The sequence below is a fragment of the Bos mutus genome, chromosome 4 (genome assembly GCF_027580195.1).
Source record: "Bos mutus isolate GX-2022 chromosome 4, NWIPB_WYAK_1.1, whole genome shotgun sequence".
NCBI lineage: Eukaryota > Metazoa > Chordata > Mammalia > Artiodactyla > Bovidae > Bos > Bos mutus.
The window spans coordinates 73,739,596-73,761,191 of NC_091620.1; the positions used below are offsets into that span (position 1 = coordinate 73,739,596).

General features: G+C 36.2%; 1 protein-coding gene across 1 annotated transcript in view; it reads left to right on the plus strand.

The window, feature by feature from the left end:
- The window catches only part of ORC5 (origin recognition complex subunit 5), a 100,704-nt gene that overhangs the window by 48,146 nt on the left and 30,962 nt on the right, over nt 1–21,596 (plus strand). The window contains exons 11-12 of the mRNA XM_005901449.2: nt 768–815; nt 8,860–8,970. Coding sequence (XP_005901511.1) covers nt 768–815; nt 8,860–8,970 — 159 coding nt within the window. The remainder of the gene's footprint in view (nt 1–767; nt 816–8,859; nt 8,971–21,596) is intronic.

The window sequence follows — 21,596 nt, forward strand, 5'->3', positions numbered from 1 at the left end:
AACAACCTAAATGGGTGAGCTAGGTAATTTCACAGAGAAGTTCAGTAATAATTGTACGTTTAAAAAAGAATAAATAGGTTTTGTTAAAAATAAGAGAGATGGGAATAATTTAAAGGGTGGTAACTCCTTTATTATTCTAAAGTTCCTATTATAGTATCATATGCTCCATACACTGTTATCCGGAACATTCAGGAGCCTTTGCATGTATATTAATTGGAAAGAAATCTCATTTTAGAATTGTTTTCTTTTTGAAAACTATGCAATTTGACTTATTAAATGTAATATATTTTTATCTATTTCCTTTTTGCCTGTCTCTACCACTAGTCTTTCATTTAAAGAGGGCAAGGACTGTCGTCTATTTTTTTTCTCCACTCTTAAATCCAAGTACTTAACTAAATGCTCTCAATTTTATTTGACTTGACAACTTGCCTTACAGAATGAATGAAAACTCATTAATATTTGTAAAAGTCTTATTTTTATAGAAATAAATGTGCTGTAATAAATCAATATAAGTTCTTTAGGAAGTATCACTTTTATTTTAAAACCTCTTTACATGCAAAAGTAATCTTGCATATGATCAAAATCTGATTTTAAAAGTCTAAAATATGTTGATATTTTAAGGTGATATTTTAGGCAGTAAATAGAATAAAATAATAAAGCCCAAGATACATAAATTAGTATTGTGTGTACCATGTTTTAAACAAATTGTGCTTTCTGTTTTATGGAGTCCTATCTTTTATCTTAAAAATTATTTATCTTAATTGCAGCATCATGGGAAAATCAAGAAAACCAATTTTTTAAAGAAACATGAAAAGGTATTTATGTTGTAATTTCTCTAATGAAAAAACTTATGAATTTAGAATATTATTAAAAGTAAATTAATGCATAATTGTATTAGCCATTTGGCTATAAGAAGTTACTTGATATGGCACCATCATAATGTAATAGTATTTTATTATGTAGAATATAGTGATTGGGGAGGCACAATTCAGTTGAGCTGGTTCTAGAGGTAAAAGTGAGTTGACAAAATTTTTTCTAAGTGAATTAATAGATAAAAAAGGTCACATTGGAATTTTCAGTTAAATATAGAATGTATTCCTCTTGTCCCCTTTGAAATACCCACAGATATGGTGTTGAAGAAGTTAAAAAGGTAAAACTAAGAAGGTCTAAGCAGATCAGAGATCTGTAAAATTTGAAATTGACTGGTAGATAGATTTACAGGTGACTAAGCAGATCAGGGGCCTCCCTAGTTGCTCAGATGGTAAAGAATCTGCCTGCAATGCAGGAGATCAGGTTTCAACATGGGGGACAGGAAAATCCTCTCGAGGAGAAAATGGCAGTCCACTGCAATATTCTTGCCTGGAAAATTCCATGGACAGAGGAGCTTAGCGTAATCCATGGGGTCACAAAGAGTTGGACACTACTGAGCAACTAACAGACACACGTAAGCAGATCAGGGAAGACTGAAACGTAATGCCCCAAACAAGCTGTTTTGACCTGAGGAATCTAGAAATGCTTAGGAATTAGAAGCAATACGCACCTTTGGAGGTACGGTTGTGGGGCAAGATTGAAATTGATGAAAGGAACATTTAGTCTATTCAGATCTCTCTGTGACTTTTCTTGACAGAAACTAGAGGAGTTTGAACTATAGACTTAGCACTATGGATGCTGAGAGTTTTGTTTCTCTTTTATTGTTAAAAACCGTTTTACTTAGCTTACACTTCTAAATTGAGGACATTGTTTTACTGTCTTTGCTGCTTAAAAAAAAAAAAACACTTGCTGTGAATCTGTTATTTCTGTGTTATTCTTGTTTTCTCTGGGTGCTTTGAAGTTCTCTTTTCCTTTTACTTTAGTGTTCTTTGCATTTCACTGTGATAATCTGGGATTGAATTTCTTTTTACATGGCATTAATTTGCTTCCTATTTGGAATAATGATGCCTTTTTAATTTTGGTAAAGTCTTAGTCATTAACTTTTCAAATATTGCCCCTCATCCATTCTCTCCTGGAATAGGAAATGGCAGCCCACTCCAGTATTCTTGCCTGGAAAATCCCATGGACAAAGGCGTCTGGTGTGCTACAGTCATGAGGTCGCAGAGAGTCATGACAGAGCATGCACAAACACACACAAGTTTCCATTCTCTCTAGCATGTCTTCCTGAGACACTAAAGTATCAGAGTCAGTCTAATTCTACATTTTCTGTTTTTGCTGACCTGTGCACATAATGTCCTGCTTCCTGAATATTTTATTATTTTTAATTGTTGGCTTAACTTAAATGTTGGTATTTTTGAGGCCAGAGGTGTGTTCCTTTAGAGAATTTTTACGCCTGCTTCTGTGCAAGCACTTAGAAACACCAGTAACTTGGGATCATTTGAGATTCAGTTCTCTGCCTGGGTGCTTTCAGACCACAAAGATACTGTGAATTCTGCCTCCACATCAGAATTAGCTCTGGCTACTAGTTAAAAGTCTCAAGGAAGACTTTTCTCCTCCATTCACACAGAGCTAGAGTTTGGCAGGCAAATTTCCTTATCAAATCCATTTGCTTGGTTTGGAAAGACTTTTCTAATTCGCCCTTTCACTGAGACATCTCTGATTATGCTCTCTGCTATAGGGAGATCATTGATTTTGTACCCTCTTTCTTACGAGTGTAGCTGCTTTGTGTCATAAAGGATTGGTAGGAGAAGGGAATACTTCTGGCTGAGGTAGTGAGGGAAGGATTTGTAGTAGGGCTTGCATTTTGAGTGGGCAGTCAAGAATGGTGAGGATTAGATATTCAGAGATGGACAGAGAAGATATTCCGATTGAAGAAATACCAAGAAGTACAGGTGAGAAAGTTTAGGATTTATAAATTACATAATGAAATACAGTTGGCTGTAGTATATGGTGAGTTTGAGAGAAAAGTCAATTGAGGCCAGATTGTGGAAGAATTTCCTCACTCGGCAGTTAGGGGAAGAAAGCCCATCTATTCTCCTCTATATCTCAGTACTTGGTGGTAATTGGGGCATATTTATTGAACAAATGAATAAATTGGATGAATGAATGAAGAAAATCAAAGAATGAACATAGAGCTAAGAGATTTTAGGCTTTACTCTTTAGACAGAAAATTATTTAAGAATGTTGAGGAGGGACATATACAAATGCTGATCAGAGAGAACTGTGAAAGAGCTTGCACTGTAGACCATCCTTGTGAAATGAATGGATTTGTACAAGTCTAGGAGAAGGCAATGGCACCCCACTCCAGTACTCTTGCCTAGAAAATCCCATGGACGGAGGAGCCTGGTGGGCTGCAGTCCATGGGGTCCCTAGGAGTCGGACACGACTGAGCGACTTCACTTTCACTTTTCACTTTCATGCATTGGAGAAGGAAATGGCAACCCACTCCAGTGTTCTTGCCTGGAGAATCCCAGGGACAGGGGAGCCTGGTGGGCTGCCATCTCTGGGGTCGCACAGAGTCGGACACGACTGAAGCGACTTAGCAGCAGCAGCAGCAGGAAGATAGTCTTGATGGAGGGAACTGTATGAGCGAAGATATTGTGAGGGTGTTTTTAGTTGTGAGGGTGATTTTAGTTCTAGGTAATGATAGTTCTTCTGATATCCTTATAGATTTGATTTTTGCAGTAGCCTCTTGTCTTTGGTTCATGTCATTTTAAAATCTGAACTAACTTACTAAAATCTGTATACACTTAGTAGTTCCTTTGTATTTTTATTGCCTCTCCTCTTGAAATCTTATTGAATGCTTACTTTATGCCAAGCATTCTGCTAGAGGCTCCAGACAAAGTGGAGAACAAAAGAACCATTGTCTCTGCTCTCATGAAGCTTTCAATTTAATCAAGGAATCAAACATTAAATGCAAACCATAGGAGCTCAATTCAGTTTCCTTATTTAAATTAAAGGAGATTTGATTTAATCTTAAAAAAGCAAACCATACAAATAATTATCATTAACAGTTGTTTTAAATCTGTTGTGTTTGTTCTTCACTTGTATTTTTCTCTACGTACCTTCATTTTTTTGAGATGTACTCATTTTTTTAAGATTTTACTTTTCAATTCAACTAATGCGTGTATGTGATACCAGGTTATTTGCCAGTTAGTTTATATGGAAAAGGCTTCCCTGGTAGCTCAGATGGTAAAGCGTCTGCCTACAATATGGGAGACTCGGGTTTGATCCCTTCGTTGGGAAGATCCCCTGGAGAAGGAAATGGCAACCCACTCCAGTATGCTTGCCTGGAAAAGCCCATGGACTGAGGAGCCTGGTAGGCTGCAGTCCATGGAGTTGCAAAGAGTCGGACACGACTGAGCCACTTCACTTCACTTTATATGGAAAAGCAACATTTTTCCTTTCCTCGCTCATAGTTCTGTTCCCCTCAATTAAACTTCTTTTAATTGCTCCTAGTTTTAGTTTTTTCTGGTATAAATATCTGTAACTCCAAGTTTATGTTTCAGGCTCTATATTTTTTAATTTGACTTGATACCAGTTTTGATTCCTTTTTATCTCCTCAAACATTTATTTTACTTGGTTTTCTTTTTCACCTGTTTTCTTCTATTCGTACAGACCTTCATTCTCTAATGAGCTGTGGTGAATCTAGTGAGGTATTTCTCACACTTTGACTTTCTCTCTAGGTGGGAAGCCAATTTGTGTTTATAGAACCCAAAATCAGGTCTATGAAGAAGATAAATGTCATATGCCCTACAGGGCACTGGAACACTTTAATTTTGAATTGGAAATGTGTTTTCTAATCATAAAATAAGTGAAAATTAGAAAAGTATTGGTGGCATTTTGCAGTGTGATTCTCAGCTTGAATTGCCTCCCACTTTACTCCCAATACGTCAGGAATTTGGTAATTTTTACTATTCTCAAGTCACTTCTAAGTGTTAATGAGGACAGGGACACCAGTACCAATTTAGATAGTTCAACTTTTACCTTTATGTTTTTCTTTCTTCCCTCTAACATAATTTCATTCATTATCCTTTCATCCATTCATTTTTTTTTTTTCTAATTTTATTTTATTTTTAAACTTTACATAATTGTATTAGTTTTGCCAAATATCAAAATGAATCCATACAGGTATACATGTGTTCCCCATCCCGAACCCTCCTCCCTCCTCCCTCCCCATACCATCCCTCTGGGCCGTCCAGTGCACCAGCCCCAAGCATCCAGCATCGTGCATCGAACCTGGACTGGCAAATCGTTTCCTACATGATATTTTACATGTTTCAATGCCATTCTCCCAAATCTTCCCACCTCTCCCCTCTCCCACAGAGTCCATAAGACTGTTCTATACATCAGTGTCTCTTTTGCTGTCTCATATACAGAGTTATTGTTACCATCTTTCTAAATTCCATATATATGTGTTAGTATACTGTATTTATGTTTTCCTTCTGGCTTAAAAAATGGCTAGTTTCATCCACCTCATTAGAACTGATTCAAATGTATTCTTTTTAATGGCTGAGTAATACTCCAAATGTAACAGCTTTCTTATCCATTCATCTGCTTGGGCATCTAGGTTGCTTCCATGTCCTGGCTATTATAAACAGTGCTGCATTTTTAAAGTGTGTATGCCTAGCAGTGGGATTGCTGGATCATAAGGCAGTTCTATTTCAGTTTTTTAGTTCTCCATAGTGGCTGTACTAGGTTGCATTCCCACCAACAGTGTAAGAGGGTTCCCTTTTCTCCACACCCTCTCCAGCATTTATTATTTGTAGACTTTTGGATCTGTTCATAGTGGTTTTGATTTGCATTTCTCTGATAATGAGTGATAAGTGCTAGGAATGAAAAAGGTAAATAAAACATCTGTTTTCGAGGCATTTGTGTGGAAAAGAAAAAAATGTAAATAAGTATATAATGATAGTAATAATAAAAGTTGTTGAGCACTGTAAGCCAAACACTGTAGACTCTATGTATGATCTTAATTCTCAAAATGAGTTAATGAATGTAGTTACTATCATTATCCTCATTTTCTAGATGATTAAATTGAATATTAAAGAGAAATTTAGTAACTTGCCTGAGATTATATAGTTCTATGGTAGCACCAGCATCCAGTTCCTGGACTTCCTGAATCCAAAGCCTACTGTGATGTTTGACATACTGTTCTAGGACTCATACAACTGACAAATGATTATTATCTAGGATTTTTAAAGACTCATACAGACAAATGAGAAAAAGGCAAAGGTCCAGTAAATAAATGGGTGAGTGATACAAAAAGGAACTTGAAGTGTCTTTATAAACATGACACAGTTATCACCCTCATTGACTAATGAGGATGCAACTTTGACTAATGAGAAATGCAACTTTTAAATATACAGTTTATTACTTATTTATTTATTTTTGGCTGCACTAGGTCTTCGTTGCTGCATGTTGATTTCTCTAATTGCAGTGAGTGGGAGCTACTTTATAGTTGCAGTGCATGGGTTTATCATTGCAGTGGCTTCTCTTGTTGTGAAGCATAGGCTCAAGGGTACCCGGGCTTAAGTAGTTGAGGCACAAGGGCTTAGTTACCCTGTGGCATGAGGAATCTTCCCAGACCAAGGATCGAACCTGTAACCCCTGCATTGGCAGGCAGGTTCTTAACCAGTGGACCACCAAGGAAGTCCCAAGAAATGCAAATTTAAGCAACACTGGGATATTATTTTATACCCTTAATATTAGCAAAACTGAAAAAGAATATTTATGACTCCAAGTGTAGGTGATAGTGTGGAAAAATAAGAGCCTGAAATTCTGCAGTTTGATCATATCAAAGTCAATATTTGAATGTACTTTGCATTGATGAGGATAGGCTGGGTAGTACTGTAGTGACAAACTCTGTGACCTTCATTGGCTCCCAAAGCTGGTGCTCTGTGACAGGGACAGGGTGGGTAGGGAGGTAGGAAAGGGGTTCAGGATGGAAGGGACACGTGTATATTTTGGCCGATTCATATTGATGTATGGCGAAAACCATCATTATGTTGTAATTATCCTCCAATTGAATAAACTGAAAAAAAAAAAAAAAAAAGGAATACTGGAGTGGGTTGCCATTTTCTTCTCCGGGGAATCTTTCTGACCCAAGGTTCGAACCCGTATCTCCTGCATTGGCAGGCAAATTCTTTGCCGCCGAGCCACCAGGGAAGCCAGCATATATAGTAGTAGTTTAAAAATTGTCATGAAAATTATAAAAATACCAAATTCTGGAGAACAGTTCTTCTTGAGAGGGAAGGGGAGAACGAGATATGGAAGGGGTGCAGGGGTCTTCAGTTTGTAACATGATCGAATGCTTTTTTTGTACAAATTGCATAATATTTGGATGTGGTTGAAATTGGGTAGTGGGTACACTGGTATATTTTCTAAATGTTTGAAGTATTTAACAAGAAAAGAATATAAACTTTAAGACCTGGAAAATGATTTCTAAACTATCTTTTAGATATAAGTAGCTGGTATAAAAAAGGTATAAATTACTTTTTTTGTAATTATGAATAGTTTTTTTTTTAACTTATTCTTTAAAGAAATAGTTAATCCCATGCATGTAAATAAAGCTTCCCATTTATTTGTCCTTGCTCATATAGAGTACTTAAATTCTTACACTGCTACTAAAATTATCTGATGCTGCTGCTGCTAAATCGCTTCAGTCGTGTCTGACTCTGTGCGACCCCATAGACAGCAGCCTACCAGGCTCCCCTGTCCCTGGGTTTCTCCAGGCAAGAATACTGGAGTGGGTTGCCATTTCCTTCTCCAGTGTATGAAAGTGAAAAGTGAAAGTGAAGTCGCTCAGTCATGTCCGACTCTTAGCGACCCCATGGACTGCAGCCCACCAGGCTCCTCTGTCCATGGGATTTTCTAGGCAAGAGTACTGGAGTGGGGTGCCATTGCCTTCTCCGAAAATTATCTGATATAATTGTCTAATTTAATTATCTATAGACCCTTGAGCACTACAGTTTTCCAGTAAGAAATAATTGTATTATTGACTCTGTAGACAAGTATGAACGTTTTACAGTCTTAAAATTTTTTAATAAATTTTACATTGTTTTAAACTACAGCTTATTCACATCCTGTGAAACACTGCATTCATTTTCTAAGCTTGTATTTACTATAACTCGTCTTTTTAGAACAGTTAATGTTGAACAAGTACATTTTTCAGGAAGTGGCACAAAGAGGAGTGGTGAGGAGTTAGTAGTAGATTATAGTCTAGGGGTTAGGGCCTGGACCCTACTTTTGATTGTGCACTATCTTGACAAATGACTTGGCTAAATCACTTAACATCTGGTTCAGTTCAGTTCAATTCAGTTCAGTCGCTCAGTCGTGTCTGACTCTTTGCGACCCCATGAATCTCAGCACGCCAGGCCTCCCTGTCCATCACCAACTCCCGGAGTTCACTCAGATTCACGTCCATCGAGTCAGTGATGCCATCCAGCCATCTCATCCTCTGTCGTCCCCTTCTCCTCCTGCCCCCAATCCCTCCCAGCATCACAGTCTTTTCCAATGAGTCAACTCTTCGCATAAGGTGGCCAAAGTACTGGAGTTTGAGCTTTATCATCATTCCTTCCAAAGAAATCCCAGGTCTGATCTCTTTTAGAATGGACTGGTTGGATCTCCTTGCAGTCCAAGGGACTCTAAAGAGTCACAACAGCAAAATAGGGGTGATGTTTGGAACTAGACTGGATGACTTGTGAATTCTTTCATGTTTGTTGATGCCAAGTCAGAACGTCTTGAAGACACCATTGAAAAATAAATCATTATCATGTCAGGTAAAATTTTAACTTAGAGACTGCCAGTTAGATTTCTTAGCCTCTATGGGGAACTGTTTACAGTATAAATATGTTGTTATTGGGAATTTATAATACAGAAAGCAAGTGTTCTGCTGTAAGAAGAAATCCATGTTCTTTTTTCTTATAGACAAGCAATCATCTCCTCGGACCAAAACCATTTCCATTAGACAGATTATTAGCAATATTATATAGTATTGTGGACAGCAGAGTTGCTCCAACAGCAAATATCTTCTCCCAGGTAAGCTTAATGATAGGGCTGTTATATATTTTCTTTATCTTTATGGAATTCTTCAGGTAGTGTGTCAGTAGAGTTCCAGACATTTAGATATTTGGTCTGCATATGTTACTACTATAAAATGAACAATGTCCTTGGTAAGTAATTGAAATTCAAAATATATAGTCTTTGAGGGTATCACTGAATTTACATATACTTAAGATATAACTGATAACAGAAACAACTTGATGTTTCTAGGCTTTTTCTTTTTTTAATAAAGAAATTTAATAATGATTATCTTGATTAAAAAGTGACTTCATGATTAAATTGTTGAATTATAATATAAAAATGTAATGAACAAGTTTAAGAAATGTATTTGTAAGAAAATGATCTATAATATTCTTATTCCTCATATGTATACTTTGCAAGTTGGCAATATTCATTTTTTTTAAAAGTGATATAGTTTCCAAAATGATTAAATTCTCAAAATTTTCACTAGATGGCAGCAGTAGCATAAAAATAGGAAACATGACCTTTATAAAGTAGTTAAGCTTCTTTTTTTTTTGTTAACATTTAAGAAAAACCTATTCATTGAAAATGTAGTCACAGACTTCTCCTGTGGCTCAGTGGTAAAGAATCCACCTGCCAATGCAGGAGACATGGGTTCAGTCTCCGGTCCGGGTAGATCCTTTATGCTCCGGAACAACTAAGCACGTGTGCCACAACTATTGAACCTGTGCTCTAGAGCCTGGGAGCCACAACTGCTGAGCCCATGAACTGCAACTGCTGAAGCCTGCACCACAGGGCCCATGCTGTGCAATAAGAGAAGCCACACGCTGCAACTGTAATGAGAAGCCTGCACGCTGCAACTGTAGAGTAGCCCCCCAGTTGGTGCAGCTAGAGAAAAGCCAGCATGGCAGCAAAGACCCAGCACAGCCAAAAATAAATAAAATAATTTAAAAAAATATATAGAGTCACAATAGATCTCTTAAGTGGTTCAGAAAAACAATACTTAGCACATAGTGTGAATGGATAGAAGAAAAGACAAATGATGGCACTAGTATTTACGGAAAAGAAGTGTCACCTCAGATGTTTCAGTTAGCATTTTGTTTTATGTATATGTTTTTAGGTTGAAAACATGTAAATAATATTTACATTTCAGTTTACTGCAAATAAATATGGTTCGTGAATAGATGTTAGATTTTATAATCTAATGCATGATGGTAACCTTTAATGCTTCATTTAAAGAAGTCTCTGGTGACCAAAAATAGGTATATTCTCAGTGTGCTCAGCACACTGATAATTTTTATGTGAGTCAGCTTTATAGAAAATTGTATATACATTTATTACATTTTTGGAGAAAGGGAGTCTGGTGAGTTATTGAGTTATATAAATAGCTAGATGGGTAGGTGTATGGTTGCCATAATGTTGATAATTTAAAAAATTTTAATATGTATTACAGGAATTTTTTATGATCTATATGTATATGTTTATAATACATATAAATGCTTTTTCTGAAATTAGTTTTTAGTCAAATTGTACATTTTATTAATATGTAGTACTTGATCTTTATTGTAAGGAATTGAGCCTCAAGAGGTGAAATGACTTTCTCACTATGACCGAGTAAATCTTCAAGAATTAAAGCCTAGAGAAGTGAAGTAGACAGTACTTCTAAACAGAGCAGAAAGATGGTTGCATCATGTATGATTATTAATACTTCTTAGGTACCCCAAAATTCCTTTTGTGGGAGACACATATAAGGATGAAAAATGGGAGTTTCTTTCTTTAAGAGACCTTATATTTTGGGGGGATAAAAAAACATGTACATAAAAAGTAGTATTGTAAGGCTGTGAGTGAATGCTGGATGGTCCAGCTGCAACGTTTACAGTAAAAAGAGGTCACCTCTGGATTGGACAAGAGGAGAGAACTTGAAGGCATCACAGTAAAGGTGAAAAATAGAGCTAGGCTAATGAGTAGGATTTTTTTCTTTAAATACTTCTATTTCTAATTTATATAAATGATGTGTGTTTGTTGTACAAAAATGTGTAAATAAAAAAGGAAAAATAATAGTAGAGTTAGCTGACATTTTATATCCAATGGGTATTTATAGAACTTTAAGAGGGAGGACAATATGACCCAAGTGTGGGACTAGGAGAAAAAAACAAGACACAGTTGCGTGAGGTGAATGTGATAACCATTACACTAGAGAAACATGACCCGTAAGACACACATTTGTGAAGTGTCACACCCTATGAGTCAAGAATAAGTGGGGTTATATGGTAGCCTGACTACTAAAATTACAGCTATTTTAGTTGTGATTTTAGTTGTGATGTAGTAGTAATTTTAGTTGTGATGTAGTAGTAAGAAATACTGCCACTACCACACGTCACACCTTACATATTTACCTAACATTGGTAGAGCATTTCTAGCAGCAGATGTAGGTTTATAAGGATGGACAATCAAAACAATGATAGGCTGCTGATTTAGGGATCTACTTGCTACTCTGAGACTTTTATAGATGAACAGTGTCACCGGTCTTTGTTTTCAGTAATGTCTATTATGTTGTACTTAAGCAATTTAGCACAAAATCGATCTTTGTGTTTTAATGAAGCTAAATTCTTTTCAGCTCTAACGACCTCAGCCTTTTCATTCTTTATCTCGTCTAGTTAGCAGTCTTCAAAATGATAAATTTTGTATATTTAAAATATTGTTTTAAATTAATTTGTTTATTTGATGAAAAATCATTTAGTACTTCATCTCAGTGACTCCATTTAGGATACAAAGGTTGGAGGAGATGGTACAAAGGAATAAATATCCATAGATTCTGCATCCATAGTGTCAACCAACCACAGATTGAAAATACTTGGGGAAAAAAATCCAGAAAATTCCAAAAAAACAAAACTTGAATTTGCTTCAGTGGCAATATTTACCTAGCATTTACAACTATTTAATAGCATTTACATTGTAACAGGTACTAAAGATAATCTAGAAAAGTTATAAAATGTGTGGGAGGTTGTAACTAGGTTATACACAAACACTGTGCTCTTTTATGTAAGGTACTTGAGCACCCTCAGATTTTGATATGGAGAGCTGGCGGGTGGTGTCCTGGAACCAATCCCCAGGATATTGAGGGTGACTGTATAACTAATTCTAGGAAGTTTACATTTACTTTTGTTCGGTCAATAGAATATCAAAGAAAATTAAAAAAAAAACAAAACATACTGTCTTTAAGAACAAAATGTGACAGAAATTGCATCCAAAAAAAAGGTACGTCTCCCATGTACCTTGTATTTTTTTCTCCCCATTATCTCTCACTGACTTCTTTTTTTCTCCTTTTACTTATCCATCAAAACTATGCTTTTGCCCATGATGTGAAGTGAAGTTGCTCAGTCGTGTCTGACTCTTTGCGACCCCATGGACCGTAGCCTACTACGCTCCTCCGTCCATGGGATTTGCTAGGCTGGAGAAAATCCAATACTGGAGTGGGTTGCCATATAGGAATGACAATTTGTCTTTAACTTTTAAGTGCAAAACAAAACTAGGACATTTGTATTGGAAGTACTTATTTGATATGAACACTAGATGGCAATATTGCTGCGTTGTAGCTGTAAGATGAGCAGGAAAAATGAGCAGGAAAAAGCAGAAAAAGTAGCTTTTTACTTGTTAATATTGTCTTTGATATTTAGAGAGAGCTGTTTGTTAATTTAATACGTTGGATTGTTTGAAGAAAAAAAATCCTGAAGATATTTATGAGCATACTCACACTTCTACTTTTTCATTAAAATGTAAATAAAATTGGTAAGGAATTGTGTTGCATGAATACTTTCTACTTGAAACCAACTTGCTTTATATTGGTTATCATATGTCTGTGTGAGATAGGAAAAATTATTTTTCTATCCATTTTGTCTGCCTGTAACTGTTTTAAGGATTTGTTTTATAGTAATTTGTTATTTTAGGTTATGCTTTTAATTTATCTTTTTAGTTCTTTTTTTGTCTCTTTTTTTAATCTTGAAGAAAAATGAAAATTTGTTTGGAAGCTTTATTTCACTGTTTTGATATTTCTGTGTCTTCTCTTACTCAACCTTGCCCACTCCCTCCATAATCTTACAGTTAGGTGAAAGCAGTAAAAGTATGGTTCTTTAAGATGTCAGATATATCACTTATTTTAAAATATTAAGCCATATCACTTTATCTTTTCCAAGAGGATAGAATTGCTGAAGAATTTATTCCTGAAATTATTGATACAGGTTTCTAAAGTGGCTATTAAAAGGAAAATTATCTTAAAAAAATTAAGGACATTCAATTACATATATACTTATATCACATTGTTATTGATCTTATTTGATCAGTTAGCATTTTGAAAAATTACTTTTGAAGGTAGTTCACTGTAATTCTGCAGTTTGGGAGTTTTAAAATAATAACTTGTTTCTTTAATTACAAGGAACAGTGCACTGTGAATTAATTTCTAGAAATAACTGGAAGATAAAAGGAGCGTAATTCTTTTTTTTTTTTATTTTATTTTTAAACTTTACAAATTGTATTAGTTTTGCCAAATATCAAAATGAATCCGCCACAGGTATACATGTGTTCCCCATCCTGAACCCTCCTCCCTCCTCCCTCCCCATACCATCTTCTTGTTTAGTTATACATAGTTTACTAAGAAAAATTTTAAGTGAAAATATCCTTATTAATTTATTTTCATTTTAAAGAGTATAAATAAGGAGCATTTTGGAGCCAGGTTTAGTAATGTACAGTTATTTTTTCAAAAATATGCATTTCCGTTACTATACTCTTTGAATTCACATGATACTGTATATTGGAATAGATTTGGACTTTTCAGTTCAGTCGCTCAGTCCTGCCTGACTCTTTGTGACTCATGGACTGTAGCACACCTGGCCTCCCTGTCCATCACCAACTCCCAGAGCTTACTCAAACTCATGTCCATAGACTTGGTGATGCAATACAACCGTCTCATCCTCTGTTGTCCCCTTCTCCTCCTGTCTTCATTCTTTGCCAACATCAGGGTCTTTTCCATTGACTTCGCATCAGGTTCTTCGCATCAGTTCTTCGCATCAGGTGACCAAAGTATTGGAGCTTCAGCATCAGTCCTTCCAATGAATATTCAAACTGATTTCTGTTAGGATGGACTGGTTGTATCTCCTTGCTGTCCAAGGGACTCTCAAGATTCTCCAACACCACAGTTCAAAAGCATGAATTGTTTGGCACTCAGCTTGCTTTATAGTCCAACTCTCACATCCATACATGACTACTGGAAAAACTATAGCTTTGACTGGATGGATCTTTGTTGGCAAAGTAATGTCTCTGCTTTTTAATATGCCGTCTAGGTTGGTTATAGCTTTTCTTCCAAGGAGCAAGCATCTTTTAATTTCATGGCTGCAGTCACCATCTGCAGTGATTTTTGGAGCCCCCAAAAATAAAGGCTCTTACTGTTTCCATTGTTTCCGCATCTATTTGCCATGAAGTGATGGGACTAGATGCCAAGATCTTAGTTTTTTGAATGTTGAGGTTTTTTTTTAATATAAATTTATATATTTTAATTGGAGGTTAATTACTTTACAATATTGTATTTGTTTTGCCATACATCAGCATGAATCCGCCACAGGTATACACATGCTCCCCATCCTGAACCCCCCACCCTCTTCCCTCCCCGTACCATCCCTCTGGGTCGTCTCGGTGCACCAGCCCCAAGCATCCAGTATCATGCATCAAACCTGGACTGGTGATTCGTTTCATATATGATATATACATGTTTCAATGCCATTCTCCCAAATCATCCCACCCTCTCCCTCTCCCACAGAGTCCAAAAGACTGTTCTATACATCTGTGTCTCTTTTGCTGTCTCACATACAGGGTTATCGTTACCATCTTTCTAAATTCCATATATATGTTTTAGTATACTGTATTGGTGTTTTTCTTTCTGGCTTACTTCACTCTGTATAATAGGCTCCAGTTTCATCCACCTCATTAGAACTGAGTCAAATGTATTCTTTTTAATGACTGTGTAATACTCCATTGTGTATATGTACCACAGCTTTCTTATCCATTCATCTGCTGATGGACATCTAGGTTGCTTCCATGTCCTGGCTATTATAAACAGTGCTGCTATGAACATTGGGGTATACATGTCTCTTTCAATTCTGGTTTCCTCTGTGTGTATGCCCAGCAGTGGGTTGCTGGATCATAAGGCAGTTCTATTTCCAGTTTTTTAAGGAATCTCCACACTGTTCTCCATAGTGGTTGTACTAGTTGGCATTGTGTAAGAGGGTTCCCTTTTCTCTACACCCTCTCCAGCATTTATTGCTTGTAGACTTTTGGATCGCAGCCATTCTGACTGATGTGAAATGGTACCTCATTGTGGTTTTGATTTGCATTTCTCTGATAATGAGTGATGTTGAGCATCTTTTCATGTGTTTGTTAGCCATCTGTATGTCTTCTTTGGAGAAATGTCTGTTTAATTCTTTGGCCCATTTTTTCATTGGGTCATTTATTTTTCTGGAATTGAGCTGCAGGAGTTGCTTGCATATATTTGAGATTAGTTGTTTGTCAGTTGCTTCATTTGCTATTATTTTCTCCCATTCTGAAGGCTGTCTTTTCACCTTGCTTATAGTTTCCTTTGTTGTGCAGAAGCTTTTAAGTTTAATTAGGTTGTTTTAATTAATTAATTAATTGTTTGTTTTTGCTTTTATTTCCAATATTCTGGGAGGTGGGTCATAGAGGATCCTGCTGTGGAATGTTGAGTTTTAAGCCAACTTTTTCACTCTCCTCTTTAACTTTCATCAGGAGGCTCTTTAGTTTCTTGTTGCTTTCTGCCATAAGAGTGGTGTCATCTGCATATCTGAGGTTATTGATATTTCTCCCAGCAATCTTGATTCCAGCTTGTGCTTCATCCAGTCCAGCATTTCTTATGATGTACTCTGCATATAAGTTAAATAAGCAGGGTGACAATATACAGCCTTGACGTACTCCTTTTCCTATTTGAAACCAGTCTGTTGTTCCATGCCCAGTTCTAATTGTTGCTTCTTGACCTGCATACAGATTTCTCAAGAGGCAGGTCAGGTGGTCTGGAATTCCCATCTCTTGAAGAATTTTCCGGTTTCTTGTGATCCACACAGTCAAAGGCTTTGGTATAGTCAATAAAGCAGAAATACATGTTTTTCTGGAACTCTCTTGCTTTTTCTGTGATCCAACGGATGTTGGCAATTTAATCTCTGGTTCTTGTGCCTTTTCTAAATCCAGCTTGAAAATATGGAAGTTCATGGTTCATATACTGTTGAAGCCTGCCTTGGAGAATTTTGAGCAATACTTTGCTAGTGTGAAATGAGTACATTCGTGCAGTAAGGAGCATTCTTTGGCATTGCCTTTCTTTGGAGTTGGAATGAAAACTGACCTTTTCCAGTCCTGTGGCCACTGCTGACTTTCCAAATTTGCTGGCATATTGAGTGCAGCATTTTCACAGCAGCATCTTTTAGGATTTGAAATAGCTCAACTGGAATTCCATCACCTCCACTAGCTTTGTTCAAAGTGATGCTTCCTAAGGCCCTTTGACTTCACATTCCAGATATGAGTGATCACACCATCGTGATTATCTGGGTCATGAAGATGTTTTTTGTATAGTTCTTCTGTGTATTCTTGCCATGTTTTCTTAATATCTTCTGCTTCTGTTAGGTCCATACCACTTCTTTCCTTTACTGTGCCTGTCTGCATGAAAAGTTCCTTTGGTATCTCTAATTTTCTTGAAGAGATCTCTAGTCTTTCCCATTCTATTGTTTTCCTCTATTTCTTTGCATTGATCACTGTGGAAGGCTTTCTTATCTCTCCTTGCTATTCTTTGGAACTCTGCATTCAAATAAGTATATCTTTCCTTTTCTCCTTTGCCTTTTGTGTTTTTCTTTTCTCAGCTATTTGTCAGACCTCCTCAGACAACCATTTTGCCTTTTTACATTTCTTTTTCTTGGGGATGGTCTTGATCACTGCCTCCTGTACAATGTCATGTTTGGACTTACGTTTATTTGTAAATTAGCTCAATTTTTTCCCTACAAGTATTGCATTAATTGTAGTAGCATTTAGTTATTAACCATCTGTATTTTGCTCGTTTAAGTTTTGGTTTATTGATATAGGACATATTTAAGCTATTTTGGTAATTTTTAAATGAATTTATCATTAATCAGAAAGCAGAATGATTTAGTTATTTTATGTATGGAGAGTTTTTGAAGCAGGTGCTTCATCTCTAATTTACCATAGCTGTAGGACATTTTTTGCTAAAATTTTAGGTAAGGTTGCATTTACTTATTCAACCCAAAACCAATTTTTGGCATTTTTCTTCAATTATAGGCAGATGTATAGAACATTTATATAATTTTCAGTTTCAGTGATGGGATTTTGTCCATATTTATGTGATTAAAAATGTTTAGATATAATTTAATTCAAATTTCAAAGTCAGTATTCCATCTTTTTTTGCTAGTTGAAATTAAAATTTTCTTTCTCTGCTTAAAATTTTATTTAACAGATATTTTTTAAGGGCTTATTATATTTTACACTCTATGTTATATAAAGAGAATACAGAAGTCAAGCAAGTGCAGTGCTTGTTCTCAAGGGCCTTTTAATCAGCCTATAGCTTCCTCTGCCATTCATTAGTATTGTGTGCAGCTGCCGAATTATATCACAGTTAACGTATATGTATTTTTACTGGGAGGGCATTCATACTGAAGGAACTAATACTTAAATACTTAAAGTGAGTATGTTTCAGGAGGGGGGATACCTCCAGGCCTTGAAAGGAGGCTCTTGTCCAGCACTCGGAAATGAATTGTCCAGGGAGACACACATGCTGACAAATGACAAAGCAAGAGACTTTATTGGGAAGGGGCACCCAGGCAGTGAGCAATAGAGTAAGGGGACCCAGGAGAACTACTCTGCCACATGCTCACAGTTTCTTGTTTTATGATAAATGAAATTAGTTTCCTGGTTGTCTTTGGCCAATCCTTCTGACTCGGGGTCTTTCCCATTGGTGCACACATTGCTCAGCCAGGATGGATGCCAGCAAGAAGAATTCTGGGAGGTGGTAGGGTGCGTGGTATCTCCTTCTGACCTTTCCCAAAGTCTTCGGTTGATAGTGACTTATGAGTTGTGTATTCCTTACCAGGACCTCCTGTCTTAAAATAACTCAGGCAAATGGTTATATGGTGCCTGGCGAGGGTAGGTGATTTCAGTCAGTGTGTTTCCCCTGACAAATATATTAAAACAGGATTTTTTTCACTTCAGTAGTCCCTGCTGTTTTATAATATAGATATTTGAATATCTTCTTCCAAGTTAAATGGCAAACCTATTTGTTGAATGTTTCCTTCTGACAGTCCTTGAACTTAATGTTATGCAGCATGACTGTTTGATACCTATGTCATACCTAAATTTTGCTAATAATTAAATTATGTGAATCTCTTAAAACTTGAAACTCTTTCAGTTCGGTTCAGCCACTCAGTCGTGTTCAACTCTTTGCGACCCCATGAATCACAGCACACCAGGCCTCCCTGTCCATCACCAACTCCCAGAGTTTACTCAAACTTACGTCCATTGGGTCAGTGATGCCATCCAGCCATCTCATCCTCTGTCGTTAGCTTCTCCTCCTGCCCCCAATCCCTCCCAGCATCAGAGTCTTTTCCAGTGAGTCAACTCTTCTCATGAGGTGGCCAAAGTATTTAGGGACAATAAATACTCTGTTGTGCATAGCACATTATAAACTAAGTGGCGTTTCTTCAAGTTACATGGCTGTTTTTCAAATACTTTGTGGTTAAAAGTTACGCTCATTATGTTACTTTTTTATATGCAATATTTCAGGCTATATTTGTAGGTTTTTAACCGAAAGCACTTCAGTCAAACTCATTTTATAGACTTATAAAACCTTTTTACCTTAAAAGTTAGTATATTACATAATACAATAGTTGATTGGCTTATATTTTTGAAAAAGTAGTTATATTTATCAAATGCTAGTCACGGAACATCAGAAATCATAGATAATAAAATACTATCCATTGCATATATTGGTTAGATAAGAATTTGAACTTGATAAACATATAATGTCCTACAATTTAGATATATAAGATATTCATATAAAGTGATGTAAGTATGATAATTACTTTTATAGAAAATGAAATTGGTGAACAAAAGGGACAGTTTTACTAAAAACAAATTCCCTGGTTACTGGAGTACTAGAAAATGTGAAAAGCTGTTCTTTTATGATTTCTCTGTGTTTCATTTGACTTGTACCAACATTCTAGTGCCTCTATAATATACAACTGAAATGCTTGATGCCATTAAGGTTAATTATATAAATCATAGGAAATATCCTGAATGCTAGCACTTTCTAATAATCTTACTATTTTTGTTTTTCTTAGCCACAACTGAAATTGTGAGGCATTCCGTTCCAAAGATAGCACAAGAACCTTACTTAATGCCTACTTTGCCGATGAATAGGTCAGCAAGGGTACTGTTTGATGGAGGCGGGCTCTTCTCTAGCAGTGAAGAGCCTTACTGTCTTGAAGCTCTGTCTCCACCGGGCTAGTAAATTAGATTCTGAAGTCTCCTGATACTCTTGATGTAGATATGTTACCATTCTGCCTGTCAGACTGCTCTGCTGTAAGTGCTGATTTCAGGAGACTTTTTTAAAACGGTTTAGGATGCTTCATATTTGGAAAGAGTAAAGTTGAACTGTGGTTGGTTTTCACTAGCTGCTCTATTGTTGTAAGGAATACTGATATTACCAAGTATTAGTAGTATTACCAAGGTTAATAAAAAGCACAGGAATATTTTACTATGTTGCCCAGGTATAAAATCTTTCTTATTTTCATTTATAAAAGGATGGTGTTTACACCTGCTTTTCTCCTGCCTTCCCTAAATCTGGTGTTGAATTTCTTCAGTGTAGCCACTTTGCCTTTTGTGAATATATCAGCCCAGCAGTAGGCATTTTTACTGAACTCCAGAAAAATAGAACCATTGCTTAAGGGTGACATGTAAAATACTGCCTAAGGGATAGAAAAATTGTATAAATTATGCTTTCAACTGTTAAAGAGAGTACTGTTTTGGAACCTTATTCTTTGTAGGCAGTATTTTATAACTACCTTTCTAATAAATATACCAAATGTATACCCTTTATTTGCATTTTTTAGGGGGAAATGTGTTTAACACCAATAAATTTTATATGACTTTGCAAATTTTTTTTACTGAAAATGGACAGAATTTTATATGGATATGGGCTTACACATGTCTATTTAAGTAAATCTCTTAATATAGAGTCTGTATAGGCAAGTGCATACCTTAGAGCTTTATGACTAGATTATTTTAATGAGGACAGGAGTTTTAGCAAGAACAACTTAGGAGTTAAATGATTTGGAAAAATCTAAGTTATGGAAATGTGTGCTACATTTTAAAATGTGCTGTAAAAAGTTGATTAAAAGAAATGTTGATGCTTAAGGGGGTTTCCAATGAAAAATTGTCTTGATTCCTTGTCAGCTCACAACTGATCAGAGTCCTTTGGAGGATATTGGCCTCATCTACCTATAAGTAGATATTTTTCAAGAGCTTGTGCTGCACCAAGTCCTTATGAGAAACTAGGGTCTTTAGTCCCAAGTCACTTTTAGAACCTAAGGTGCTCCCTCACTTTAGCGCTCAAGTGGTGGAGAGTTGAATTTCCAACAATTAGGAATAAGAAAGGGAACTAGTTTTACCTAGGGCTGTCTAATTTACTCCCTTTGCTTCAAATGCTACGTGTATGCTAACTTTTGAGTTCTGAATTTCTAATCCTTTTCCTCTAGCTCTGGACCCAGATTGCCAACAGCAGTCATACCTGAATGTGCCTTATTTATCAACATTGATACATCCAAAACCAAATTATTCCCTAAATAATGTCCTAACTGGTCTTCCTGACACTGACATCTTCAAATTTGTTTTGCATACAAGCATCAGAAAAAAATCTTTGAAAAATAAATATGCTTTTATGTTTATGGTTTTTTTTACTGAGTTGCATTGTCTGTGGACTACATTCCATAACATTTCTTGTGAGGCCCTTCACAGACTGGCAGTATTTTCAGCCACTGTCATTATTCATCTTGTACACCATTCACCGTAAGCTCTTTCTTCTCTGAAAACATACCCATTTTTCTTGTTGTGTTGTTACATGTGCTGTCCTCCAGCACTGTTGAGCTTTGTTTGATGCTTATGGTCCACACCCCCACAATGCCATTTCTTAATGAATTCACATTTTGCCTCCTTTCCTATGTATTAGGCATTACCTTTTCTAAAGTCAGGTAATTGGATTTATACATATCACTAGCATAGCACTCATAGTGTGTTATTGCCATTGTATTATTGTCTCTCCTAATACCTTAAATTCTTTGTGGGTATAAACTTTGTCTCTATTTTTCTGTCTTTTGCACAGTGCCTTGAACATGGGATTCATTCACTGAGTGACTTCCCATTCTTGTAAGCATGAAGTTAAGGCCTTCCTAGATACTAAAGATTAGAGACACTATCTTTAGTTCCTCTAAGTATAAACATTCATGGCACTTTTTATTTGAGTGTTTTCGAAGAGTAACAATCCACTCCCTGCCTAAAAAAAAAAAAAAAAATACAAATTCAAAGTG